This window comes from Atractosteus spatula, chromosome 12 (genome assembly GCF_055471065.1).
Source record: "Atractosteus spatula isolate fAtrSpa1 chromosome 12, fAtrSpa1.hap1, whole genome shotgun sequence".
Classification (NCBI taxonomy): domain Eukaryota; kingdom Metazoa; phylum Chordata; class Actinopteri; order Semionotiformes; family Lepisosteidae; genus Atractosteus; species Atractosteus spatula.
In genome coordinates, this window is record NC_142717.1 from 582,208 (window position 1) to 607,798 (window position 25,591).

General features: G+C 36.8%; 1 protein-coding gene across 1 annotated transcript in view; it reads left to right on the top strand.

Annotated features, from left to right (window-relative positions):
- Nucleotides 1–22,992, top strand: part of cobl (cordon-bleu WH2 repeat protein) — an 86,629-nt gene extending 63,637 nt beyond the window's left edge. The window contains exons 11-17 of the mRNA XM_088929646.1: nt 2,530–2,709; nt 10,672–11,011; nt 13,255–13,379; nt 13,824–15,688; nt 17,263–17,382; nt 18,583–18,828; nt 20,179–22,992. Coding sequence (XP_088785772.1) covers nt 2,530–2,709; nt 10,672–11,011; nt 13,255–13,379; nt 13,824–15,688; nt 17,263–17,382; nt 18,583–18,828; nt 20,179–20,256 — 2,954 coding nt within the window. The 3' untranslated portion in view covers nt 20,257–22,992. The remainder of the gene's footprint in view (nt 1–2,529; nt 2,710–10,671; nt 11,012–13,254; nt 13,380–13,823; nt 15,689–17,262; nt 17,383–18,582; nt 18,829–20,178) is intronic.
- The last annotated feature ends 2,599 nt before the right edge of the window (nt 22,993–25,591 follow it).

The following is a 25,591-nucleotide window of genomic DNA, read 5'->3' on the forward strand; positions in this document are numbered from 1 at the left end:
ATTATGTTATAAATATATTTCAGTCTGACACTTACCTTTCAGACTTGAGTATGTGTTCCTACATGCCCTACTCAACCATCAGCTTATCAGTATAACTACATCTTACCTGTTTATAAATGACTTGGAATTTACAAGTTTACTTTTCAACTTGATATTTTGAGTAGCAGCAGAACAAGCTTGATCTGCTTTTTATATCTGATCAGACATCTGCTGGTGCTCATAAAAACAGGATAGTCTTGATGTTCCTTTTACTGCTCTTCAGCTTGCTGAAGGCATGGCAGTCTGATCTTAACCCCATCCAAGTAAATCAATTTTTTTCGACAGAAAACTAGTTTATATTTTTGGAAGAAGCTTAAAATAGTGCAATGTGTCATAAGCCTTGTCCCATGCCATTATATAATAATGAATATATTTTGATTTTGATTGATAAATAAAAACTGCAGAAAAGTAAGTGACCAATTCAGCATTCTTAATAACCGTAACAGATGCACTAAAAAAGATGCATCCTGACCACCTACTTATGTTTCTGAATTATTACCTTGAGTAAACGTTTTCAAGAACAGCGGTGCTTGTGTCCAGGAGTGTGGATACTTTCCCCATCGAAGTGCGTTTCCCACTACTTAAAACTGAGGATTTGTTCTTCTGCGCAGTCTATTGCTGTGTATTTTGCAGTTAATGACTTGACTATAGACTTCTTTTTACACTGATATCACAACAGTAATCCTCTCTGGCTCCATTGGACCTGTGCTCCTGCAGTCTAGTCATCTGGACTCCTAGGCTGCCTTAAGTACCTTGTATTTACTAACATTATGAAAATACAGTTGGGAAATACTGCAAACCTAGAAACTCTGGTTCAGGCAGCTCATTCATGGATGGCTTAAAATATACTGTATACATATTTTTGTTTTTTAAAACTTGACCAAAACCTTTATGATTAAGCAGCAGAAACAAATCAGAATCTTAATTACTAGCATTTATAGAGCCTATTTCTTTACAAAGGATTCCAAGGTTCCTTACTGGTAGGAGGGTTCACACTTCTCAGTGTGACCTCAGTGACACAAAGGAGAAGTTGAGCTCCAGCTGCTGTCTGCACAGTAGGCCAGGTGGGGAGCGGAGAAACTGGTTTCCCATTGAACTTTACAAAGGCCAGATAGTGCAAGCCCAAAGTGAATGTAGCCAGGACACCAGGGTTAATACCCCCATTCCTCTAAACAGTACCATGGCATCTATAATGACCAGGCAGTCAGGACCTCAGTTCATATCTCATCCCTCATCTCATCCTGAAACATTGGCAGTTCCTATAACACAATATCCCCAGTTACTATAGTGGGGTACTGATTTGGGAATTCTAGTACAGAGAGAAGAGAGTTACCTAAAGGTCCACTAGCACTGTTCCCATATGCAATCTGGTCACCTCAGGGGTCTCCACCACAGAGCAGACCAAGTACGGTATTGCTGAGCCATTGAGATTTGACAAGATGAGGCTACAGGATGGTCACACTGCTCAATGCAAAAGAGTCATGCATTTTAGGTTATAATCATTCCTTTTAGAGATTTATTTCACTCCCTTCTAAAAAAATGCCATATTAGCTCCACTGCATGTACTGTATGCAATGAGAGAAACTATGAAAAAAAAGATACAATAGGCTTTTGTTTTTCCTGTGTTTTCCTTGTGTACATTCACTGGAATCAAGATGACATCTCTATTACCACATAGTTGATACAAATCTGGTCACGCATCCCTCAGTTTTTATGAAACCCTTATAGTCAACCTTTGTCTTGCATGAAATGAGGTTTGATAGCATCACTCACTCTTGTAGCTGTGAGGAGCTGTTTCTTCTAGGATAATGGCTTTTCTTTAGGCTCTGACAACTTTCTGCCTGTTGCTCCAAAACAGATTGTAAGATCAACCAGAGCAAATGGATGGAAATGCCATTTGCTTTTCTTTATCAGTCTGATTAGTATGTTGGTTGGCATAATTCCATCTCAAATTACAGGTGTTCCAGAGAAATGTTTTTTTTATCCTAAAATACTACATTGTATTTTTAGCATTTTTTTGCGCAGATGTGTCCATTTTATTTTCCTGGACAGCCATTCCAAGAAATTTGATATATATTGTGTTTATACTGTATATATATATATCATAGGAACAAGTGAAGTTTATAAAATGCTGAAAAGAGAAGAAAGTTTTTTTGTTTTCTTATAATAAACCTTTACTTGCTCCTTTGCCTAGATGTGCTGACGCAGCTCCCTACTTGAACTATATGCTAGATACCCATGTGTCACATGTCCAAAAGACGACATGTTTCTAGATATAATGTCTAGAAATTGTTTCAGGCTTTGCATACAAAAGGAAGCAGCTGTTCAGTTCAATCCTATGCATTGCACTTAAGATGTAGCTGTGCAAAAAATATATTCCTGAATATATCTATTTCTTAAGTATCATTGTACTCTATATCGCAACGTGAGGTCTCACAACTACGTTTCTTTTCCCTGAACTAATTACAAGCCCATTCGTCCTCTGTTTAGGTGCTCGACGGCAGGTTCCTCTTAAGCCTCGGAGAGGCAACGTGCGTGACCCACCTCAGTTAGAGATTCCCCCTCCCCCACCATACCCTCCTCCTTGTCTAGCCAAGGGCTGTGCGGACTCAGACACTCCACAGCCCTCTGACGTCGCACTGGAACACTGCATGGAACTGGCACCTGAATGTAGGTCCTGGTCAAGCTCGAACTCATCTGCTCTGCCCTTCCTGCTCTGGCCTGTTCTGTACACTGACCGCCTTTCCCATTCATCTTTTTCAACTTTTTCTTCTTTCAGTTTTGTCTGTCTGTGTTCCTCTCTGTTTTGACTAAAGGCCTTTCAAGGTGTTCTGCAATATGGGTTACTGCTGTATTTTTACTTTGTGTCTCCTCATAGGGTGAGAGCCATTTTTCCACTTCAGTTTGCCTTGGAGCTAATGAAGCATGATCGTGAGGTTGCAACATTGCAGCTTATCATTTTTTTGCTCCTTCCTTTCTTTTCAACTGTGTTCTTTAAAACAGTGGTGGTAATGGGTAAAAAATTGTCGTGGTATTTCACACAGCTACATCATGAATTAATTCTCTTGAATTTCATTCTTTGACATCTGTTTGCAGGAATATTTGGATGACAAATACTCTTTGAAAAGACAGCGCATAGAAGCTTGCCATTATTTGATCAGATCCTCTATATTTTATTATGTGTAGGTAACTGTGCTCATTATATGACAGCATTACAGAGTTTGTGCATGTTATGAGTAAAATATTTTATTTCACAATTTTCATTTTCCTATAAAGCATTACGTGTTGTTAAGTACACATTTCCATTATTAGCAATGGATGTGCTTAAGAGATTAAGGTTTTCACTTACAAAGATGTTATGTACAGTACATACAGTATACTAAGTGATAACAGATGCTTTCCATGTACTTGGGGTTTCTGCAGAAAAATGAGTGCTGTGCCAGTTACCCACTTTGGTTTGATTATTTCGTCTTGTTAAATGTTTTGAAAGAAGATTTTGTGCAGTTAGTCATCAGTGTCTGCATCCTTTACAGTAATTGCATGATTAAAAAGAAAGCTTTGTTGTTGTTTCTCAGGACAAGTCTTGAAATCCACAATATTGACTTGTAATGTGCCTCAAAAACCTGCCTGAGATGTCAATCAGATACTCCTTTCCTTGCTTGGTCCTTCGGTAAAAGTTCTTCTCCTCTTTACTTCTTTCCAACAGTTTACTGTTGTGCCCCAGTTTCCCTGCGTGTCAGTCGTCTCTGAAAGACCTCACCTTCACCTTGACCTGCAACCCTCTCGCTATCTCCTATCAACTCCTCCTCTTCTACCTCCTCTGTGCCCCTCCTTTTGATGGACCTTTGCTTTCCTCCTGAAATCCAGACTTTTCTCTTCTTCAGATTCATTTATCAGAATGGATTTTTCCCTCAGCCACAACTTTGAATGTGTTTGTCAAGGAATGTATGCTACTTTTAGCTTTTTAGATGTATTTTTCATTTGTTTTGTAAATACGATTTTTTTTCTATTTCTGGCACCCATGAAGCCATTTCAATGCTTGTCTTTTTGGCAAAGTTTGGCATTATGATGAAAAGTACAGTAAGTGTTGGTGGAATTTGGACGTTGTGATAAGAGACTGAAGTTGGATGTCTGTCATGTGGATGTTTTAGCATTGTGGAGGTATTCAATGCAGTGTAATTGATAAAAATGCTGAGAAACCATCAAGATAGTGATGTTATTGTTCTCTGGACCCGAATGATGAATGATAGTCGGATCAGATGCTATGATCTTTCCATTTGTTAGTGTTTCATGGACTCAGCCACCAGAATCACTGAGTCTTCTGGTCTTTATTCCAGCTGAGCTCTCAGTTACTAAAGTGAGCTATACTTCATTCGACTTTTTGAATTGCTTTCATTTTTTAAGCAGTGGAAAACTGCAAGTTTTCTGAAAGTGTTTAAATATAGTCAGTAAATATCTGATGGTTTTATAGTTAAAAAAATGAAAAGGTTTAATTAAATGGGTTGTTGGTTGAATTAAAGGCGTAACTTGTGCCTTTAAGTGTTGCATGCTGGATTGTTCACAAATCATTGCATTCTATATATTTTCTTTTGTAGTACAATACCACATTAAACAAAAGTTTGTTGACTTAATAATAGTGTCCAAAAGCCTGCAGATATTGATAATAATTCTATTGTACGATTAAGAGCTTCTAATATTAATTTGTATACATTAGTTTCTGCTGTTAGGATTTTTCCTTGTTATCTTTGTTCACAAATTTGGATATAAAGCAAGTACTCTACATAGTATTTGTATTTTCTAATAACTACTTGTGATTATTGTTTATATGTAGCCATATTAGTTTTTGCCACAAGCGCCTTCATTTTTGAATTAAGAACCCAAGGTCTCTTCTTTGCTTATTTTAACATTTGAGTATACAGTAAAGTACAGTACATATTGTGCACAAAAATGATTCTAACTGGATCTTTCAGGGCAAAAGAAAGAAATGTTATGACCATTTCAAAACATTTCTGATACTGACAGGAGTAGTTTACAATAAAACCCCTGATATTGTGTCCTTAATATAGAAAATAGGGATAACCTCTGAAATAATGAAGGATACAAAATCACAACTGTTGCAATTCTAATGTTAATGTTCATACATTTGTCATGGGTTACTCTATACTGGCTACGTATTGTAGATGGGTTGCATTGTATTGTATAATGTATTTTTTTGGCAGATGATGAAATGAAACATTTGTTTCTTGGGTGAACAAATTCCATGTCTTATCCCTGTAGAAGAATTTTTTACTGTTGTACCTGAATGATGTTTGAATCGACAAAAACAGAACTGTATATTGTAATTCCTACTCCGGGACAAATTCTGTGGGGTTAAACCAAGAGATGTTTCTTCCAGATCACCGCCACTAGCAGCTGTTTGTCCCTCTCTAGAGGCAGGTGTCCCAGCAGTGCTCTCTGCGACAGTCAGCCATGGCCCAGAACTCCCAGTGCCGCTGTTCACTCTGCCCAGTCATACCACACTAATGACACCTACCCCGTTCTACACCAGCTCCCTGTCGGCCCAGTCCATGGACCCTCTGCAGGGACCTCTGCGCCCTGGGTTCAGTTTGAAAGCTCTAAGTGCTCCATACATAAACACCGGCTTCACTGATCCCTCCAAATGTTGCTCTGGTACAACAAAACAGTAAGACACTGAATTTATAGCCCAACGCTTAAACAGCACAATATTTTATTCAGGAGCGTAGCTCAAATGGATCCTTGCCGTGAACGTTAACGTTTGGCATGTTTCACTAATTGAATGTCTTTGAAAAGATTGTAGATAATCCTCTGAGGGCCCATTATTTGTTTTTACTTTACTTTTTTTACCATTAACTAAATGAAGCCAGTTTGGAGGGGGGATTAAACAATACAGTATGTCTTAAAAAGCTCAGAATCCAGTAAATCTTACAAAAGCACAGGCAGCATTTTTCTTGGCTGCTGCTACCCAGGCAGTGATGACATTTTTCAATTTAGAAAGAACCATGTAGACATGAATAAGTATTTAGAAAATGTCGCCTGCTTTCTTACTCTCATTAAATTAGTCTGAAATTAAAGAAATACTGGCTCATTTAATGAGATGATGGTGATTAAAATCTGTCCTTTTATGAATACTCTTTATCAAAACACATATTGTTTTGACAGCTTTTAAAAAAACTAATTTTAATTTATTGGAAATCAGTGTAAATATAAAGTTAATGTAGATTGTATTTCAAAGGCCTTCAACCCAAGAAAAGAGAAAAGGTTGATGATTAATAGGAACCAGCAAGAATCTACTAACGATTTTGAACAAAACGTAGAGGGATTTCAAAAAAGGAAAAATCGTTTCGCTTGATTTTTCACACTTACAGAGCTGCACCTGGTGTTGATTGACACCACTGCAAACATAAATACTAAAAGTTTTTTTTGCTCTTTGCCCAACCTTTGAGGATCCGGTATTTTCAAATGACTACATTGGACTCTTTGGTCATGGATAGATCTGTATTCTCCAGATCTGAGTCTTTAAGGCGTTCAGAAATTACCTGAAAGTCAAAAGTCTACCAAACGTGCACAGAAACCACTGGCTAACTGCACATCTGAAAAGTAAAATACCCATAATGGGATGTGAAGACCTGCTGCTGTCAACAGTTCAGAGCCCACAAAGGCAAATTGGCACAAGTTGTCAAAGTGGATGGTGTACTTATCCAAAGTGGATAAAAATACATTTATATCAAACAAAATCGGTTTATTGTTAACTAAACTCACATGAATAATAAAAGGATAACTTCTATTGAACGCTTTTGTGTTAATTAAAATTATGAAAACACTTAATGACTATATACACATACAAACATACATTTAGTGTATTTGTAATATAAAAGCAATCAGCATTTTTCTGAAGACATTTCATGGCAATACTTCTGCAACTGTGGGGGCATCAGCAGTTAGCATTAGTGGTTATATTTAGCTCATCACAAGTTTCTGGAAAACACTGTATGAATTATTGCATTTACTGTAAGCTCCACACCAAGGCATAAACAAAAACACTTGTTGCATTTTTTCAAAGTAATGTGACCATCTCCATTCTACAGTATGTAATCCTGTCGGTCAAACTTCTGCATTGATGGACTCTAGTGTGAATTCACTCCTTTTTAAGAGAGGTGAAGGTGATGCTGGGAATAGGGACAGAACAGCTATCAGAAAATAATTTATATTTATATAACACATTCATTTATTTGCTTTAAGAGAAAAGATTTGCCAGAGGTCTTTATTTACAGATGGGGACAAGCAATCCCTTTAGCACTGTAGCTGAAAACCCTTTAATGTTGACTTTTCCATATTTATCATTTAAATGCTTCACTACACAAAATTAACTAAAATATACCCTCATGCTGATATCTATAAATTCTGTACCACATCTCCTAAACTTATAAAATATAAAAGGACATAATGAATGAAATAAGCTCTGTCAGTGTTGACTTTTATGCAGTAGTGAGGTTGATTTAATAAAATCCTACACAGTTCCAGTGTGAAGTGCATACAGTTCCAGTTTTTTCCCTTATTTATTTGAAGGAAAGACATCCACAGGTGAAAGCTTCACTATGTTTGCTCTTACAAATGGTAGATATGTCTGCTCTTTGTGATGGCAGCACGGGATTCAGAAAACCAAAAACTGGTTTCACAAAATCAGCCCACATGGTGCATAAAGACTTACTTTTGCTTTCAATACAAAATATTAATTTAGACTCTCCAGAAATGTTTGTTTTATAATCCATGTATCAGGTGAAAGTAGCGGAAATATCCAGTAAAAATGCAGTGGCAGGGGCTCAGTGTTGAAGACATAACAGGTCTGAGTGCGAACGGCGCCCCCACAGCTGGTCAGCCTGGATACTCTGAGCAGCTTCCTGTGTAGCAGTCAGCTGCCCAGCCAGCTGGGCGCCTGCAAGTCTGCCGTGCTGTGCCTGAGACTGACTCCTCCAGCTCGTGCCAGCTGTGGGGAGGAAGCGGGTGACTCTGGCAGAGTGCGTTTCCGAGCAGATATCTGTCCCGAAGGTCCTGTCTTGCGGGGCTCATGAGGGTGAATGAAGCTGGTTAGCATTGTGATTCCAAGTCCAGGAGGTATAAAATGAAAAATAACTGGTCATTCCAAATAAAAAAGTTAAAAAGCATCCCTGCTTTGCTTTTGAAAAGGACATTGTACAGCTATTCATTGATCGAACCGTATATTTAAAAAAATGTTGTCAGTATCTGTTTCTAAACTGAATTGCATTGGAAGGTCCTCAGCTAACTTGTATCTGAAATGTGTCCCTTTCCAAAATGATTGTGAGAATACGGAACATTCTAGCTGTTGCAGGTGATACTCTGGCTTCTTTCGAGGACGAGCTGGATGAGATCCTTGGATGAATTAGATGCTAACAGCCAAACAGGCCAGATGGGCCCAATGACCTCTTCTCATTTGTAGCCTTTCTTTTGCTTTTAAAAGATAACTCAAAACCATTATTCATTATTTTCTTGAACACATCAGCTCTGTTGCTGTATTACAGTTTGTACCATAATGTAGAGTGTATTCCACCACACGTTGACTCTTGATTCAGTGACTAGGCCTTGTGCTTTAGTCAGTTTTCTGCTGCTTTGAACAGTATTTATGATCTGCTGTCCATCTTTTTGACTTTGTTACAACCTGTCTTCTTGGTGGATCTATTGATATGACCCCCTGTTAAGTCTGAAATACCTACATTGGTTTTTTTTATATATATTGATAAAAAATAGTTTAATAGTATGAATAGTTTGAAGAGGTTACAAACACAAGTAGCATTCCTGCAAGAAACTCATTTGAAAACTGAAGATGTGCGTCACATCTGTAGAAATTGGGTTGAAAAAGGGTGGGGTTGCCATTCCTATTCATAAACTTAAGTTAATAATTTTAAGTAAAAAATAATATTAAGTTAATTATTTTAATCATGCCAGCTTGACCATAACTGTCTACTGTAGAAATTTACAAAGTTCAAACTGCATTGCACTATGGGAAGAATACACATTTTAGGAGGAGGCTAATTTGTATTCCCCCCACATAATGGAAAACGTGAAATTTGCAATCCAAATGATGTCTTACTAACAGTGTATTGCTATTTTTTTAAGTGAACAACGTTGAGGTCTTCAGGTGATACAAGCATCTTTCAATTGGCTTAAAAATATTACAGCTTAATAGGAGACACTGGGCTTAATTGTGTACTCCTGTAACATTACAGTACAGTACATTACGTACATAACATATATGGGTAACTTTGAGTAACACTGGCTTTAAAAGGGCAATTCCTTGTGACCACAACTGAAGGGATTAGGTTGTCTTCTGTTTGATTAAACCAAGAGTAAAATTAATTTGTAGCAACAAAGTTCTTACAATGACAACAACTCATAAGCTGATTTATGTTTTATTAATAAAAATATATAATATTTCATTAAATGACAACTAAACAGATCAGTGTCCAGCAGGCATTTAGCCAGTGGACTATAGTCATTAGTAGTACATCTTTAGACTTATAAATAAACAAAAGATAATGTATCTTCTTTATGGTCCTGGAACATTTTAGTTGGTGGTTGCTCAATGATGTGGTCCATTATTTCTGATGTATGAGGAGTCTGTTCTAGTCTTTGAACACTCTCCTTTAAGATCCTAGCAGTTAACATAGGCCACTTAACTATATGCTTCAGTTTAGTTGACAATGTTTCATAGTTTTAATTTACTAGGGGATAAGGTATTACATAATATAATGTCTGCATAAGAAGCACAGATATTAAAATATCCATAGCATAATTGTGCATGTTTCACCCATTCCTATCTTTTCCTGGTTTCACAATCTTTCCATACTGTTTTCATCTTGACTTCTTTATGTTTACTGTCTTCATAATGTTCCATTAAAAGCTTTCAGCTGTGCTGGAAAATGCACTAAATCCAGTGTAATGTAAACTAGGGCCTGGACCAAATCAAAACTGTGATCCACCAGTCACAAACAGTAAACCCAGTACTTGGAGGTGGCTTTTTGTTTTGCAAGATACTTTTTTCGTCTACCCAAAGGAAAAGTGCCATCTAGCATTGGGATTGTAATGTGTGTTTGGTGATTTGATCCAGGCTTAAGATTCACAATCAGGTATAATCTGATTAATTGGCCTTTACATAGCAAGCATACACTTTACACTTAAGAATGATACTGGCATCACAGCCTGAATCCTAAAGTAATAAACTTTAACTGTAAACGTAGACTATATTGAACACTTTTTTTCACGTAAATTGTTTTGAAGCTCTTCTTGACCTAGTTAAAGTTATAACAGATTTCCAGTCTTTAAAAAAACTGTTCTCCCACATTTATCTTCTAAGTTCATCGTTTTATCTTAGTAATTTTACAAACAAAACATAAAAGGTGTGCATTTGCAACAACGTGCCTCACATTTCAGCCTGATTTATTTCTGTCTGATGTGGGTGAAGTTGGTTTTGGTCTGTAGATCTGAGAATCATTTTAAAATGCAAAGCAAAAAAAGCATTTTCCATCCGGCACTATTGTTCATAGTGGAGTGAAGTGGGGTGGATTTTAAGGGGGCTTTCCTCCTCTCCCTGTGCAGCCTGGCTGAGGTCTATGCAGGAGAGCTGTTTGCTCCAGAAGATGGGGACACAGCCACAGGGCCTGGCTGGGCTAGAGGAAGAGACTGTCTCCATGGGCAGCAGCAGCAGCTTCCCTGATAATGCCTGCACCGCTTCAGAAGGCACCGCAGAGGACTCGGGTATAGTCAGCTCGCCGTCCGATATCGTGCACCTCGCCTCGCCCGATGGCAGCCTGAGAATGGGGCGGCAGCTGTCCCAGGACCAGTGCTCCGGCAGCACTGAGGCCTCCTGCTGCGCCGCTCCTGAGTACTCTGCCAGCGACAGTGAAGAAGGCGTCCCTGCGTGGAGATCTCACAGCAGGTACTGAAAGTCCCGCTTCCCCCCAGAATCCCAAGCTTGACGTCCTTCTGAATGAACTCACAAGTGTTTAAATACATGTTGTAGCAAGGCACATTTTAATGTGCAATCTGACTCATTGGCATCTGGCATTTAGCCACTCATAATACAGTACATATCAGATACTGTATCTCATAATGCAGAAGTATGCACTCTCGTTTGGCAACTTAGGTTTCATAGGACTGCCAACACAACAGCTTTTATGCATATGTGCATTTTCTTTTACTCTGAAAACTTTTCAAATCCCTGTCCTGTTATCTTATGAATTATGAATGATGACTTACACCAATATAATTTTCATGATCTGTAACATACTGATATGCCATGTCTGTTTAGTATCAAGCACTTCCTATATGGCCTGTTATTCCACAGACAAGTGAAATGATGTAGCTGTTAAGAAATTAAGTTGAACCAAAAACAAAACAATCCTACTGCAAAATGAATTGTTATATTCTGCATTCTTGTGGGGAAGGAAATCTACATAATGGCTTGTATAAGTATATACAATAGATTACAATATACTGTATACAATGTTGTATACACAATCATGAAATTAAGACCAAATCAAGAATGCAATAACGTGATAAATTGTTCTTGTCTGTGTATAAACCAATTGCTACCAAATTTCTATCCATGTTTATATCTTCGTGTAATGCTGCTCTTCCCATCTAGAGAAAGACTGGTGCAAAACTGATCAAAAAAATCTTTCAGTTAAGAAACTAAATAGCCAGGACTAAAATGTCTAAATTACAACCATGAGAACCATAGTTTCTCAGCCTCTTATTTTTTTAAAAAGTTGGGTGTACATAAAGATGCCTTTTGGACATATTGTTGCTGCCCAGTTATATCATTAGAATTTCTGGAATGGTCATAGTTTGTATGTTGTTATTCTTATATTTCTTTTGTTTAAATGCTGTAGTGTTATGCATTTTATCATTCAAACCTGTTGTCTAAAATGGACTCTTAAACTTATATTGCATTCTGAGCTCTTTATAAGTCAAAAGGAAGTCTAATCCAATAAGTACTTTGAATTCCAATTAATCAAAATAAAGGTCATAAGGGAGAGTGGTACTCCAGTCCAATTATTGCGGTCTATACTATAGGTCTGAATGTGGAGTTATATTTATTTAGTAAGGAAAACAGGTTTATTCCCTTGTGCTGATTATAAATTACCTCAATCATTCAATCAGACCTACTCTGTGTGCGTGGGCGTACATACAAACAAAGCTTTTGTAGTCCTTTCAGAGGTCACAAAAATGTCATGTGTTTTATTATGATTAAACTGATTTATGTTGCCTAAAACGTTGAACCTGGGAACATACAGGATGATATTTGACTTGCTTGCAAATTTGACAAGCTGTGTTTTTGCTGGATAATAACCAAAAGTCCTAACCATCAGTATGAGATAAAGAATCTGGGTGGCCTTGTCAGCTGAGTGTATGCACACTGTTTGCAAACTTCAGAACGTCTGTGTTACAGACTGAGTGTGTGCATGAACCCATTTTTATTGTAACACTCTGTTATTTTCTTATACACTGCAGGCTTGAATTTATTACAAGAACTGGAAATTAACTGAAGTTTGTACAGTAAGCGGTAGTGTGTGCTGAAGTCCTGCAAGGGTTAAAAGCTACACTTTAAATGTCTGTGTTTACAGCTGCCCCAAGACTTTACCCAGTATCCATAGAAGACTCCATGATTGAGAATTTGCTAACAGGTTTTGGGAAATTGCAGCTAGTTTTAACAGGAAAGTAGTCTATGCTATGCTCACATGCTATGGTGAAGCAAATTTGTAGGAATGTATAAACAAAACTGAAAAGTTTGCCATACTTATTGAATTTAAAATGAAACTACTAGCATCCTTCATTTTATTTAATGCTGTGATTTGTTTTGTTTCTGTTTGATTTGTGGGGCTTTTTCCAGCTTGGCCTCTAATCTCTATACCGGGCCTTTGTCCAGAATACAATTTCTGGAATTTGGCAAAGCCAGATTTTCCTTGCAAGTAGTCTGTTTTATTTTTTAATCAAGCACAGTCTATTCATAATTTTTAAATCTGTTTAAAAGGCCTTCATAGTTTTGATACATGGCAAAAAGTGAGTCACTGTGTCCACAGACCCCACAGTGCAACAATGAAAAGCTCAAGTCACAGATGTTGCTTCACAGACATGGGGGATGCAATGGTTATATGTTTTCATTTTCCCAACTCACAGACACAGCAGTGATTTCGACCCCAATCAGACCACAGCAGGCATAAAGTGTGATCAGTATGATGAAGACCTGGACCTCACAGCTCAGTTACATCAGACCCTAGCAGACCTGGATGCTGATTTAGCAGGTAGAATTGTATTTTTTTGTCTATATAAAGCACTTAGTAGTTATCAGAGTCAATGAGCTATTTATTCATATACAGTATATCTTTTTTCTAATTGTGTCGTAAGTGTGCATCACCTGCTGACACATGTCTGTTCATGCCACTTTGTGTCTGGTAAATAATATTAAACACAGATTGTTGCATGTTTTCATTTTAGGAGCCCTTTCATAATATGAAGCTTTATAATGAGGGCACAGGTATCCTGCTAAAGCAGTAATACTTTTACAGTGTATTTGTAAAATCATATGTTACAGGACTTTGACTGTATTAAATATAATATAAATGTGTGGCTTTTAAAAGATACAAGTGAAAACATAAAGCACCATATTTAAAACAGAGAAACGTCAATTTGCAGAATCTCTAATTGCATGTTTATTTTCTCTTTGCTTTTTTCAAAATTAAAAACAGATGTTGAACATACAGATCCAACCTCCAAATCATCAACATATTCCATGGACAAAGTGGGATTCACCTACCCTGGTGAAATACCTGTTTCTGATGTAGACATGGCAGTGCCAGTAACAACAATAGATGAAGTCTATGAGGATTACAGATGCAGTGTAACAAATTATGAGATAGTCTCATCACAGACAGAAGAAACAATCAATGGAAAATATGCCAGTAGTTTTAAAATAAGCAGTGATCTAGAAAACAAAAACAACAATGCTGTCACAGCTGCAGTTCAGTCTCCTAGAGATCATGATAATTTAAAGTCAATTAAACAGTCCAGTTCTAGTTATTATACAGAAGAAAAGTGCTGTACTGTTCCAGTGACAGAAATCCAGTTTGGCACACAGAGAGATAATGACTCTCCTACAGATCGGATTAATTCCCAAATACAGAAAATTAAAACTGATAAGGAAGAGACTCCCAAACTCCAATCTGTAAACCAGTATGAACCAAGGGAATCCCATGGAAACAGTGACTTTCTTGCATCCACTAGGCGGCAGATAACCCAGAGTAAAATATCACAGAGCTGTGCTTCACGGGTTGGCATGAAAACTTTCACTGTTGTTCCACTGAAACCTGCCCTGAGTCAGAACCAGAAGCCAGGTGGATCATTAGTCATCGGAGCCATAAAGATCGATGCTCAGGGTAATCTTGTCAAGCCAGATGATTCTGAAAACAGGAATAATGGTTCATTGTGTTCTAGCAGTGACTCAGAAGAATCTCTTCTTCGGAGAGCCAAGGCCTTCTGGAGCTCAGCAGAGCAGCATGACTCGGACAACACAAGCAGACGAGCTCTCGCAAAAACCAGAGACCTGGGTGACTACGACTCTCCCCTCACAGAGCCTGTCCAAAGACAAAAACTTGCCGCAGAAGCAAAATCAGTAAAAATAAATGCAGTAAAAGAGGAAGTTTCAACCAGTATTCCTCACAGTAAACCAGGAGGCAAAAATGAGCTTCTGACTCCAGAGCTTATGCAACAGTCCTTGAAACCAATGTTGAAGACGGAGGTTAAGAATGACCTCTCTTTTCTGAAGCCTTCCAGGAGGACATCCAGTCAGTATGTAGCTTCCGCAATTGTGAAATCCGCCGTTAGGATGCCTACAGCCAAAGGCGGCTCTTGTAACGATGAACTTGAACTCACACAAGGCCGCAGCACTATTCCAGAGTCTAAAGCCTGTAAATCATCATCTCCAGTCAAACTCGTTTTTCCAAATGAAAACGCATACGCTTACCCTGAAACAAACTACACTAAGCACACTCATGTTTCTGCAGAGATATCTAAAACTAAAGAGACTAAGTCAGACATACTGGCTGCAACTCCAATACAATCACAGAGTTTTTCAAATCATAAGGTATCACAGTACCAATTGAATAAGACTGCTTTTGAACAAAGTGTTTCTGTGGAGGAGAAAAACAATGCTAGTGGGAACAGTAATCTTTATAATGAAAAAAGCGCTGTCTCAGATGAGGAAATTGCAAAAACCAGGCTCACAGAGTCTCAGGCATGCAATTCCTGTGTTCTTCAAAAATCATGTAGAACTCTGCAGTTACAAAACGATGCTTCAAGATTAGAATCATCTTTTATTAGGCCCATTCACAACCCCTTAATCAAGCAAACTGTTAAGGAAGATGTTTCAGAACTAACAGAAGCAGATTCACAGCCTCCACCAGCAGAATTCAATAATCTAACTAATGTCAATATATTTGGGCCAGTCAGAAAGTTCAAGCCTGTTACCTTGAAGTCAATACAGATTGAAACCTCATTTCACAGCACGCTAATGGAGGCTATCCAGTCTGGTGATGGAAAGGAAAGACTCAGAAAGGTAAATCTTCATAACATCATAATAATTGAGCAAACTCAATTATCAATTTTAGTGTCAGGTGACTGTTTTATTTTTATGTGATAACATAGTAAAGGGCTTGTAGTCTGTTTCTACTCTCTTTAAAGCTGTAATAGATTTTATAACTTGTTTCATATTGTCAGTGTTATTGTCTGCTAATGCTCCATGTTTTGTTAATCAACATAATATGATTGAATTAACAGTAAATGTCTGCAATATCACATATGGTTTCCAGCATAAGAAACCGTACAGGTGAGAGTGCTTATACATGTTCTTCATTCAATATTGTTGAAACACATCATTTGCTGATAACAGTCAAAGCAACATGCACATAACTGGGATAGAGCACTTCCAGAGATCACATAATCACTCTGTTGAGCTTTAATTGCAGTGCACACATTTATGTATTGTTCAGTTAGTTGAGGTTGCTTAATAACTTTGAAGTTAACTTTCGTTCTTTGCTTAAACACAGTTAGTTACAACACTGGTATATAATAGTTATTGGAAAAAAAGAGGTGCAATCAAAGATTAGACTAGCTGCAGTAAGAATTCCCCATTTTTACATATCACAAGACATTTTAATATGCATAGAGCTGCTGTTAATGGACTTAGAAGATTGTGTCCACATTTAATTTGTTATAAAGTGTGCATTTAAAAGTTATGGTATCTACCCCGGCCTATTTAATTGGAAATGTCTGTCTCCACAATGGCTTCCAAAGTGCTTAATAAACTGCAGGAGCAATCCCTGAACAGCACAGAATTAATCAGATGTCTACATGAAAGAAGAATCTATGTTAATAACTCTTTTCAGTGACTACTCTCATGACTAAGCTTAACTTTAAAATTTAATGAAAGGGCTGTTATATTTTACAACAAGAATCAAGAATTAAAATTCCATTGAGCATCTCTACGTTATGCAGTATAATTAATTTGCATGTGGATTATTCTAACTTCTTGGATGCTTTACTCAGCTGAAACTGAATATTATTTTCCCAGGACATGAGTATTTTCATATATGAGACCTAACATGTGGTTATTTCCTACCTATGACCTGTAAAGTGGTTTAATGGAGAAGATGACAAAACCCCCATTTAATGTACTTCAGTCTGTTTTGCATTTAATGAAGGCAGTTGACCATTTCCAAAGGTGGCCTTATGTAGGCCAGATGCTCCTTCTATTCTAGTATTGTTGAAATAGGTTCAGTCATTTTTATACCTTCAATAACATGTATGACACCTAGTTGCCACCAATGTCAGCACATCCCGCTGTCATTATGCCCACTCCTGTATTTTCATACATTTTAGTTTGTCTCTGTTGTTACTTCTGTGTGATCTGATAGCGAAAGTGAGATCTGCTACTTGCATTTTGGACCAGGCACTACTGTATGTTGTAGGCTGCCATCATAGTCTGCAGCCTGGAGAAGTCCCCAACCTTTTCTCAATTTTAAATAATTCTGCTGCACTCCCCATTAATGGATCCCGATGAATTCTCTTGTGTGTTATGAGGTGAAAGAGGTGGCTCACTAGTAATAGCTTTCTAATTCCTTTTTGTCCCAGATAACGGCTAGAACAGGGGAAACCACTCAGAAGAAGCCTTCCTTTGTTGAGGCAGAAAATGAACGGGCTGCACTTTTGGCAGCAATTAGAGCTCAAAGTAACTCTTCAAGACTAAGAAAGGTGAGACCATTCACAGGAACACGTATGGAAATAGAGGTATCTATTAGTACCATTTTTGTTCGACAAGACCAATACCACTTTGATATTCCTAATACGTATGTATGGAAGCGCACTGATAAAAATGTTCAGGACTATCATCCTTCTGATCTGATTAAGTACATTTTTTGTTGTAAAAATACAAGCTCATTTAGTGTGTCTCCTGTCTTTCCCTGCTCAGTGAACTTCAGTATGATGTGTCATGTTTACCAGGTTCATCTAACTGGAAAATGGGCTTCCTTTCACAAGATACTTTCCCATTTTTTTCACTTGAAATAATTTGATTCTGCCTTTGAAAATAACTTTTAGAAAAAGCAAAGGAAATTGCTTGCAGGTGAATAATAAGAAATAAGGCTTTAAAAAGCCCGTTAAATGTAAAAGTTTTTCAAGATGATTATATTTCTCCAAATGTTATTTCCAAAGCTTCTCAATGCCAAGTCTGAAGGTGGAGCATTTTTTGCTCTGGAGCCAAAACAAATGTTTGTATAAAATGTATATTTTTTTAGTAAGATGATGTGGTGTACACCAAAACAATGTTGATTTTAAGGGCTACGTTCTCTGCCCAACTTACCATAAAGAATGAAAGGAATTTGTGGCTTTCAGTAAATAAGGATCGTGTTTCCAGGATTAATTGAATTCCAGAATCTTGATCTTGTAATTGGCTTCAATTGGCTTCTTGAGGGAGCAGCACCACAGATTTAAAGCTTAGAAATATCAGATTTGGAAAAGGAAAATCTAAATAATTCCCAAGGGCTTTTAATTTCCTAGTTTATTTCCTTTACAAAAAATTGTGAATGTAAAGGCTTCAGATTTTAATAATTTTGTAATGAGGTATTCAGATCTCTAATTTTCCCATAATTGTCATTCAAGTCTCATACAAAAACAGTATTTTATTTTATTGATGTGAGTGAAAGACATTTCTCTTTCTAGCCTATTACCAAGAAGATCAAATTCATGGAATTTGGAAAGAAAAAAACTTTCTCTTCAGTGTGTCTGACTGGGATTACCTGGGACACAAATAAGTTATTGATGAGGGATCAATTCCTATCTGCTTCTATAATGAAGTAAATAAGAACATTCCCCAGCAATTGTCAAAAAATAAAAATAGAAAAGACTCCAGTTTGTTTGACAGAAACTCACCATTGATATGTCCTTGATCCGCAGACTAAATCTACAGCTGCAGAGGAACTCGGGAATATCCGAAAGGCCGAGGAGGGAAACAGTGGCCCCAACACTGAAGCCGTTCTTCGTCCACCGCATGCCCCTCCTCCTCCTCCTCTTCCTCCAGCTGACATGTTAAAAGCGAGGCCCTCGGGCTCCGTTCTGAGATCTCATGAGAGCCCAGAGCAGGCGCGGGCTGCCTTGCTGGAGGCCATCCGCAGCGGCTCTGGAGCCGCACACCTGAAAAAGGTGCAAGACATTTGTGCCGCCTCACATCCTCTCGACTCGGGGTTCACGAGGTGAAAATGGCAACAAATACCAAATACGGTTTAAGATGAAGATGACAGGCTACATGAAAACACACGTAGTGGGCGTGAATACAGCTGGAGCTTCAGAGTTAAGACCATGTACGCTGCAGAGATAATTAAACTTATTAAATGTGCTGGTTTGGCAAATCCACTGATCTCTAACCCGTTTATATAGTGGGCGATTGAATAGTCAAGTCCGGAAATTTAAAAATTAAGGGCAAGCAACACTAATAATGAGAACTTAGTTGATAATAGCAATACTCTACTAGCATTGTGTGATAGAAGGCCTGGATTTTATGTGTATTATGTGTATAATGTGCCATAGATACAGTATTTCAAAATCAGCAAACACCAACTCTGCTGTGTTTTCACTTGATATACAGTATAATGCATTTGTGTGAATTACTACTATGTGCTATGGTTCTTTTTAGCTGTATCTCAGAAAGATCATCCATTTTATATATAATTCAGTGGTGCAGCTTTTGAAGGCATGTAAGGACTTAGCTCAGTAATGGAAGATTATTATTTTATCCCTCATAACACAGCTGCTTGTTTCTCATTGACTGCCTGATGCAATCCAGACGTGACTGTTTCAGTGTGGCTATAATAAGTGCACCTTTTCCTATACTTGGTACAGTACACCCTGTACTTGTGTGCTCAGCAGCTTGTTAGTTTTATATGCTTTCTCTCAATTAACATTAGGTTTTATTTTATAAATTACAGTATACGGGCTACAATGGCACAATAAGAATAGTTTGTACCAAGAAACAGACAAAATTAATAGTTCAATATGTTTTAGTGTTGTTTTCCATTTTGATTGACTTTCATCCTGATTCCAGAAATCCATCTGTTTTTTATCTGCTATCTGTCTGTAGTAGCTGGGCAGTGAAATCTTTATGAAATATACTACATCATTCAAGAAATATTTCAACTTAAAACTGTATACTTTACAGAAAGAAACTATGATGAATTACTGTCAAGTGAAACTGGTGAACGTAGTTTCATAGTATAGCTTCTAATTAATACCCACACACCCTGATTAATTTTGCAGTGCTAATTTGACCCAAAAATCTTTTTATAATTTTAAATGAATGCCACTTAAATAGCACAGCGAACATACAGTGTCATATCATCCTGTTTGGTAAAGTAAAAACGCTGCACTAATACACACTGTAAAATTTTGTTTTCTGCACAGATCAAAGCCTTTATCTGTTAATATGTACTGTATAGTATTTACTGACTTACAAAGATAGTTGTTATTAATGTTGCTTTTCTGTATTTTATGTTTCAGGTCCCTGTTCCTTCAAAAACTGTACTTGTGAATGGAAGACTAGGAAAAGTACAGGCTCAATTGGTTCACAAGGACTAGAGGTTTTTCTTGAGCCATCTTCATTTCAGTGTCTGGAGTCTGTCAGCAGCCATCTTTGATAACACTGCATGCCAAATGTGATTTTCCACTTACAGTACATTCATGTTTTGATTTTATTTACTGGTAACTGATGTTAGTTGGTCAGATGAGTCTTGTTTAGATCGTGTGCCAACAATTGTTGCTGCTACTTATCCCTAAAAACAGATGATACGAAAATGAAAGTGTAGATTCTGTTCAGTCCTCAGATATACCACTTTATTTCTGTAGCTTCTGTTTAGCTTCTTTACATACTACTTTAAAGGGATTTCCGAATATGCCCTTCCCCCACAAAACATATGAAAATGGGACAGAATTGTTTAAAATGTGAAGATGAGTTTTCATGTATTTAGTACCATGTATTGACAATGGGATAAAGAATCTTCTAATAATGTGAAGTATAGGCCTTCTTCATGCATTTTAAGTAGGCTAAAAGCTAATCAGAACTGTCATTTATTTTCTGTAGTGCCTGATATGGTTCAAGACATGTCTATAGAACACAAGAGACTTCTTAAATCCTGTTAAGTTTTGCACTGATCAGATCAAGTGCTGCCATTACTCATGATGTGGACATCTGTGGAGGTGACAAACCCCCTGCATTGAACTAAACTCTTACCAATGTACTGTATAATATGACATGTGATGTTGGATAAGCATGTAAACCTGTTTTTAAAAAATCTGACTATAGAGTTTCTTAGAATTCTGATGCTATGGAATTGGTTGCCTACATTTTTAGCTATGAAGGTTATACGTTTTAATTTATCGCATTTTATGGAAGACTTCACATTTGATCATTATTAGCCTCTGTATGAGTTTCCATTGTTTGTATCGTCTTGAAGTAAAACAACCCACAAAACCAGAGTCAAAATTGAACTGACATCATGTATCAACCCCATTCTTTTTATAGAGTAATAAGAAATTACTGAAATCCTTTTTGTAGATCTGAATTTTGATTTTCATTTAAATTTGATTTAGATTTGGTTAGATTTGAAATTCTTAAAAAAACAATTGTTTCATTTAAAGGCATGCAGTAGGCATGCTTATCTTGCACAGTTTGATGTTTGGAGCCTTTACTGAAACAATACTTTTTTCTAATTTTTTACAAATTTGAGTATATAGCAAGCATAGTGGGATTGTATTTTCCGTAAGACAATTTATGATAAAATCTAAAAATGTCTATCTAAACTATGTCAGCAATTTACCTTGATAAAGCATGTAGTTCCATGCTTTGAAGCTTCGATGTTTTGAATATATTCAGTGAAATACTGCTATAATGGTCCTTTTTGTTCATGTGAAATATACATATTATAAACTAATCAACTAAGTCAGGAAAAAGTATGATAAATAAAGTGTCTTAACATTATACGATAATTTATAAATGTAACATAATATATAAACATAAATTTACTTCCAATGCACCGTATTTCTCTATTTAAATATTATAAAATGCTGCTGCCTTTTCATTGTACATGATGTATTTTTACATAAAATACAAATAAATGTCCCTTGGCATAACAGGTGTTGAAAATAACATACAGTAAATTGCGGTTTAGAAAAACCGTTTAGATTCTAATACTGTCTACAGTGTATTTTACACATCCAATTAATCTGGGTGATTTTGTAAGAAATAGAATTACAGATCACACTCTATATTGATTGAAATTGTGATACACACTTTTAACAAAATATATTGATCAGATGATGTTGTTGTTTCAACATTTCTGTACAGGTTAGCCTAGTGAAACCTTTTCATTAGTTTTGCTCTTTAACATTTGTTGTTTTTTTTCTGTAAAAGTGACTCCCCAAACAATATCTTGACTGAGATGATTTAAATTCACTATTACAGTGTTAGATGATTTTATACTTGTTAATAACATGTATTGACCTTTATAATGATAGTTTGTGTAATACAATAAATTTAACAAACATTCTCGAAATGAAAGAATTGTGTTTTCAGTTGACGTCTATTACTTTACAGTAAGAATATTAACTGTTTATTGGTAAAAACTAAAGGCTAAATGAAAAACCCTTTGGTTCGGAATGTGTCTTTGGATTGTTTTTTCTTAATTTTCTTTTAACATGCAGGTAAATGTTGTATAGAAACTTGTAATAACAGTTAGAGTTCAGTATTTGTTCATGTGCAATTACCCATGTTAGGAAAGAAAGAAGTGTGTTGTGTAAGTTAGTTGAAATTATGCTTACATTAAGAGCACTGATGTACTGTACAGAACATGTACAGTAGGTATTACAAAATGTAACTGATAGTAGAAAAATTTTTAAGGATGTTGCTGTAGTGCAAAATATGCTCTATTTATTACATATTTAAATAAAAACAGTGAAAATTCTGAAAGAAAAGTTAGCTGATCAAAATCTTTACAATAATTCTCTTGTCCCTGCTTTTGTTGCCTCTTGTTATCTTTAAACTTTTCACATGACTTCCACAGAATAGAGAGCAAATTTTGCTATGGAGCAATATGCTTTGTAAACCACTCTACTTGTGTTAAATTATATGATAATGTAATAATCTTGCTTGTCTTTTATATCATACAAATGCTGTTAATTTAGTTTTTCCTACAAGCTACAGTAGCTTCAAAAGGAACATTATTTATGTATATTTGAACATTAAGCCAAGAGTTGCTGTGTAGCTACAGTACATATACTGTAAATGTTATCAGTGCCACAGATTAAAAGTTTATTGAATTAAAATATCAGCTTTCTTTATTATATAAATCAAATGTCTTCTGCTACATTTGTATTAGTTTCAATATATAATTTCAAGTGTCATTACTGTACATACAAAACTAAAAATAAACTGAAAGAGTTTCTTTACAATCAAATGTATGTGTGTCTAAAAATCAACCAATTGAAAACTGTTAAGCCCAATACTGGTACAACAACGAAGAACACCTTTATGTCTTGGTCAGGTTTTTCTTCACATCCGGAATGTATTTTCATGACTTGGACATAAATAATGGACCTACTGGGATCTAGCAAATCCTTTTATATCTACCCCTGTAAGCAACAGGTGTCACGGATGTCGGAAAGACAATAAAGAGCAATAAAGACCCTATGCGTAGCGGCAAAAGGGGCAACACGGAGGTTAGCCCGGGCTCAGGAGGTCAGACGATGTCGTGTAGAATCCTGTGCCCTCAGGCCGCGGAGGAGACGAGCTGGTGCATGGCGGGTCTCGACATCCGAACCCTCAATGCTGAGCCAGGAGGAAAGGGTGACCTGGAAATATAGAGCCCCACACAAAGACACACCGGAAGGACAAGAAAAGTACAGGGAAACTAGGAACAGGACAGAGTAGGAGCGCCCTCTAGCTGTAGAGGGTGTGACAACAGGTCTTTTAACATCGTTCTTGTGCTGAGCCCTACAGGAAGGCATCGGATTGTGTCAAGTGAGATTGATTTAGTCCTGCTGCCTACAGATCAACTCTCTTGAGACATTTCTCTTGGGAAAAATACGTCAAGCTCTCCCTTCCAGTGTGGTAACAGGCAATGTTAACTGAGCCCAGGGGTGTTTCATTCTGGTCCAGAGTGCACTGCATCGTGCTGCCTGTTGTTTGCACGTTCTTAGCAAAATGAATGTAGAAAGCCAATTAGTCTTGGCATTCCAGATGGTTGGTTTCTGTTTGCATAGTACACAGCTGTTTCCTTGGGTAGCAGGAGGTGGTGAGTGGCTTAAGTTAAAGCACCAAAGCTCAACTAGACTAGTTGAGCTTAACAGTTAGAGTACAGTACATGGTCCTCAATACAGAACATAATAAACAATATCAAAATTCTTCACAAGTTTGTATAAAGATATGTAATTTATTTTTTTTAAAGTATCCAGATAGCATGTATTTACCGAACTTCACTGTAAATTGTCCTAGATTTTACCTCCTTGTTTCTTTCTGATTTTTTATTCAAGTTGCTGATTATTACTGTATTATTTTGTATGAAATGAGTATGATGTTACTAGAACTGTTGTCAGTTTAGCTTTTTAATCTGTTCATATTGTTATGAATTCTTGTATAGTGAAGGCCCTTTCATTATGTATAGATAGACCGTCACTCTAGCTAGATGTTTTACACAGAGAGAGATATTTGCTGTACTACAAATTTCTTATACTACTGTACAGTATATGTACTACAATGTCACATGATTCAGGCATTAATCTGGCAATATATTCTTGAGTTCTGTCTTGATTGTTCATACAGTGGAAACTTAAAGCTGTATGGAGGCTGATTTACATATTGGTTGCAGGTCAACAGTGCAAGACTTTTGTAAACTGTTTTAATCTGATTACTTTTAAGGTGCAAATGCTAATTATGTTTGGAAAATGGTTTTACTAAATTTGCTGAAAGTGATGTGTGCTATACATTTTTTGTTATCTTTCAGTTGTTATATTAGTATGACATTAAGCTGAGCATTTTTGAAGTGTTTGTCACTCTTTTCAAGTTAGCTGAGTTGATCTGGGTGTTTAATGTGGTTTTGCCAGTGGTTACATCCAGTACTTGGTACTGGTACATCTGCCATTGGTTTGGTGAGCTGCAGTTGCTGTTTTTACCAAAGGAGCCATTCTTCATCTGGTGTCATTGTCCTCTGCGGTTGACCCACAAGCCTTCTGCTTGTTGGAAATTCTGCTTCTCCAAGGGCTTTACGATCTTAATTATGGAATTACAGTAGGTGTTTGGTAGAGAGCCAACTGAAACCATCCATTTTTGGGAAAACATGACTGCAAAGAGAAAACAGACTCATTTTCTTGTTCCTAAATAAATGGTAAAATGCACAATTAACTGAGGTTATTTATGAGATTCTATTTTATGGTATATACAGTATATTCTAAAAATCATTTGAATTTCATGTTTAATTCAAGCAGTACTATTTTTGTTCAGAAAATGTTTTTATTGTTTTTGTAAAGTGCTTTTTTTTCTTTTGAGCAAATGTCTCAATCCTTTTGATCAAAGAACCTCTTAATGCTGTGTGCATAGGATATCTGTCTTGCAACTCCTTAAAGCACTCAAGATATTTAAAAGCTTTGCTAAATGTTCTGCAATGTCTTCAGACTTCAGGGTCTGGCTTCCTTTTAACAGCATGGCCAACCTGCACAAAGCTAAGAAGATAATTTTCTCATTCACATTGCAGTATTCTTCAATAGGAAGTTTCCGACATATGTTTCGGACAGCCACAAATACAACTTTTATTTTCCAAAGCTTGTCAGGCTGGAGGCCTGCCATCACTTCAAGAGTACTTTGGATCCTACTGCACCTTTTCAAAATTAGATGGTCTACCACACTTGGAATTCTTTCTGTGGA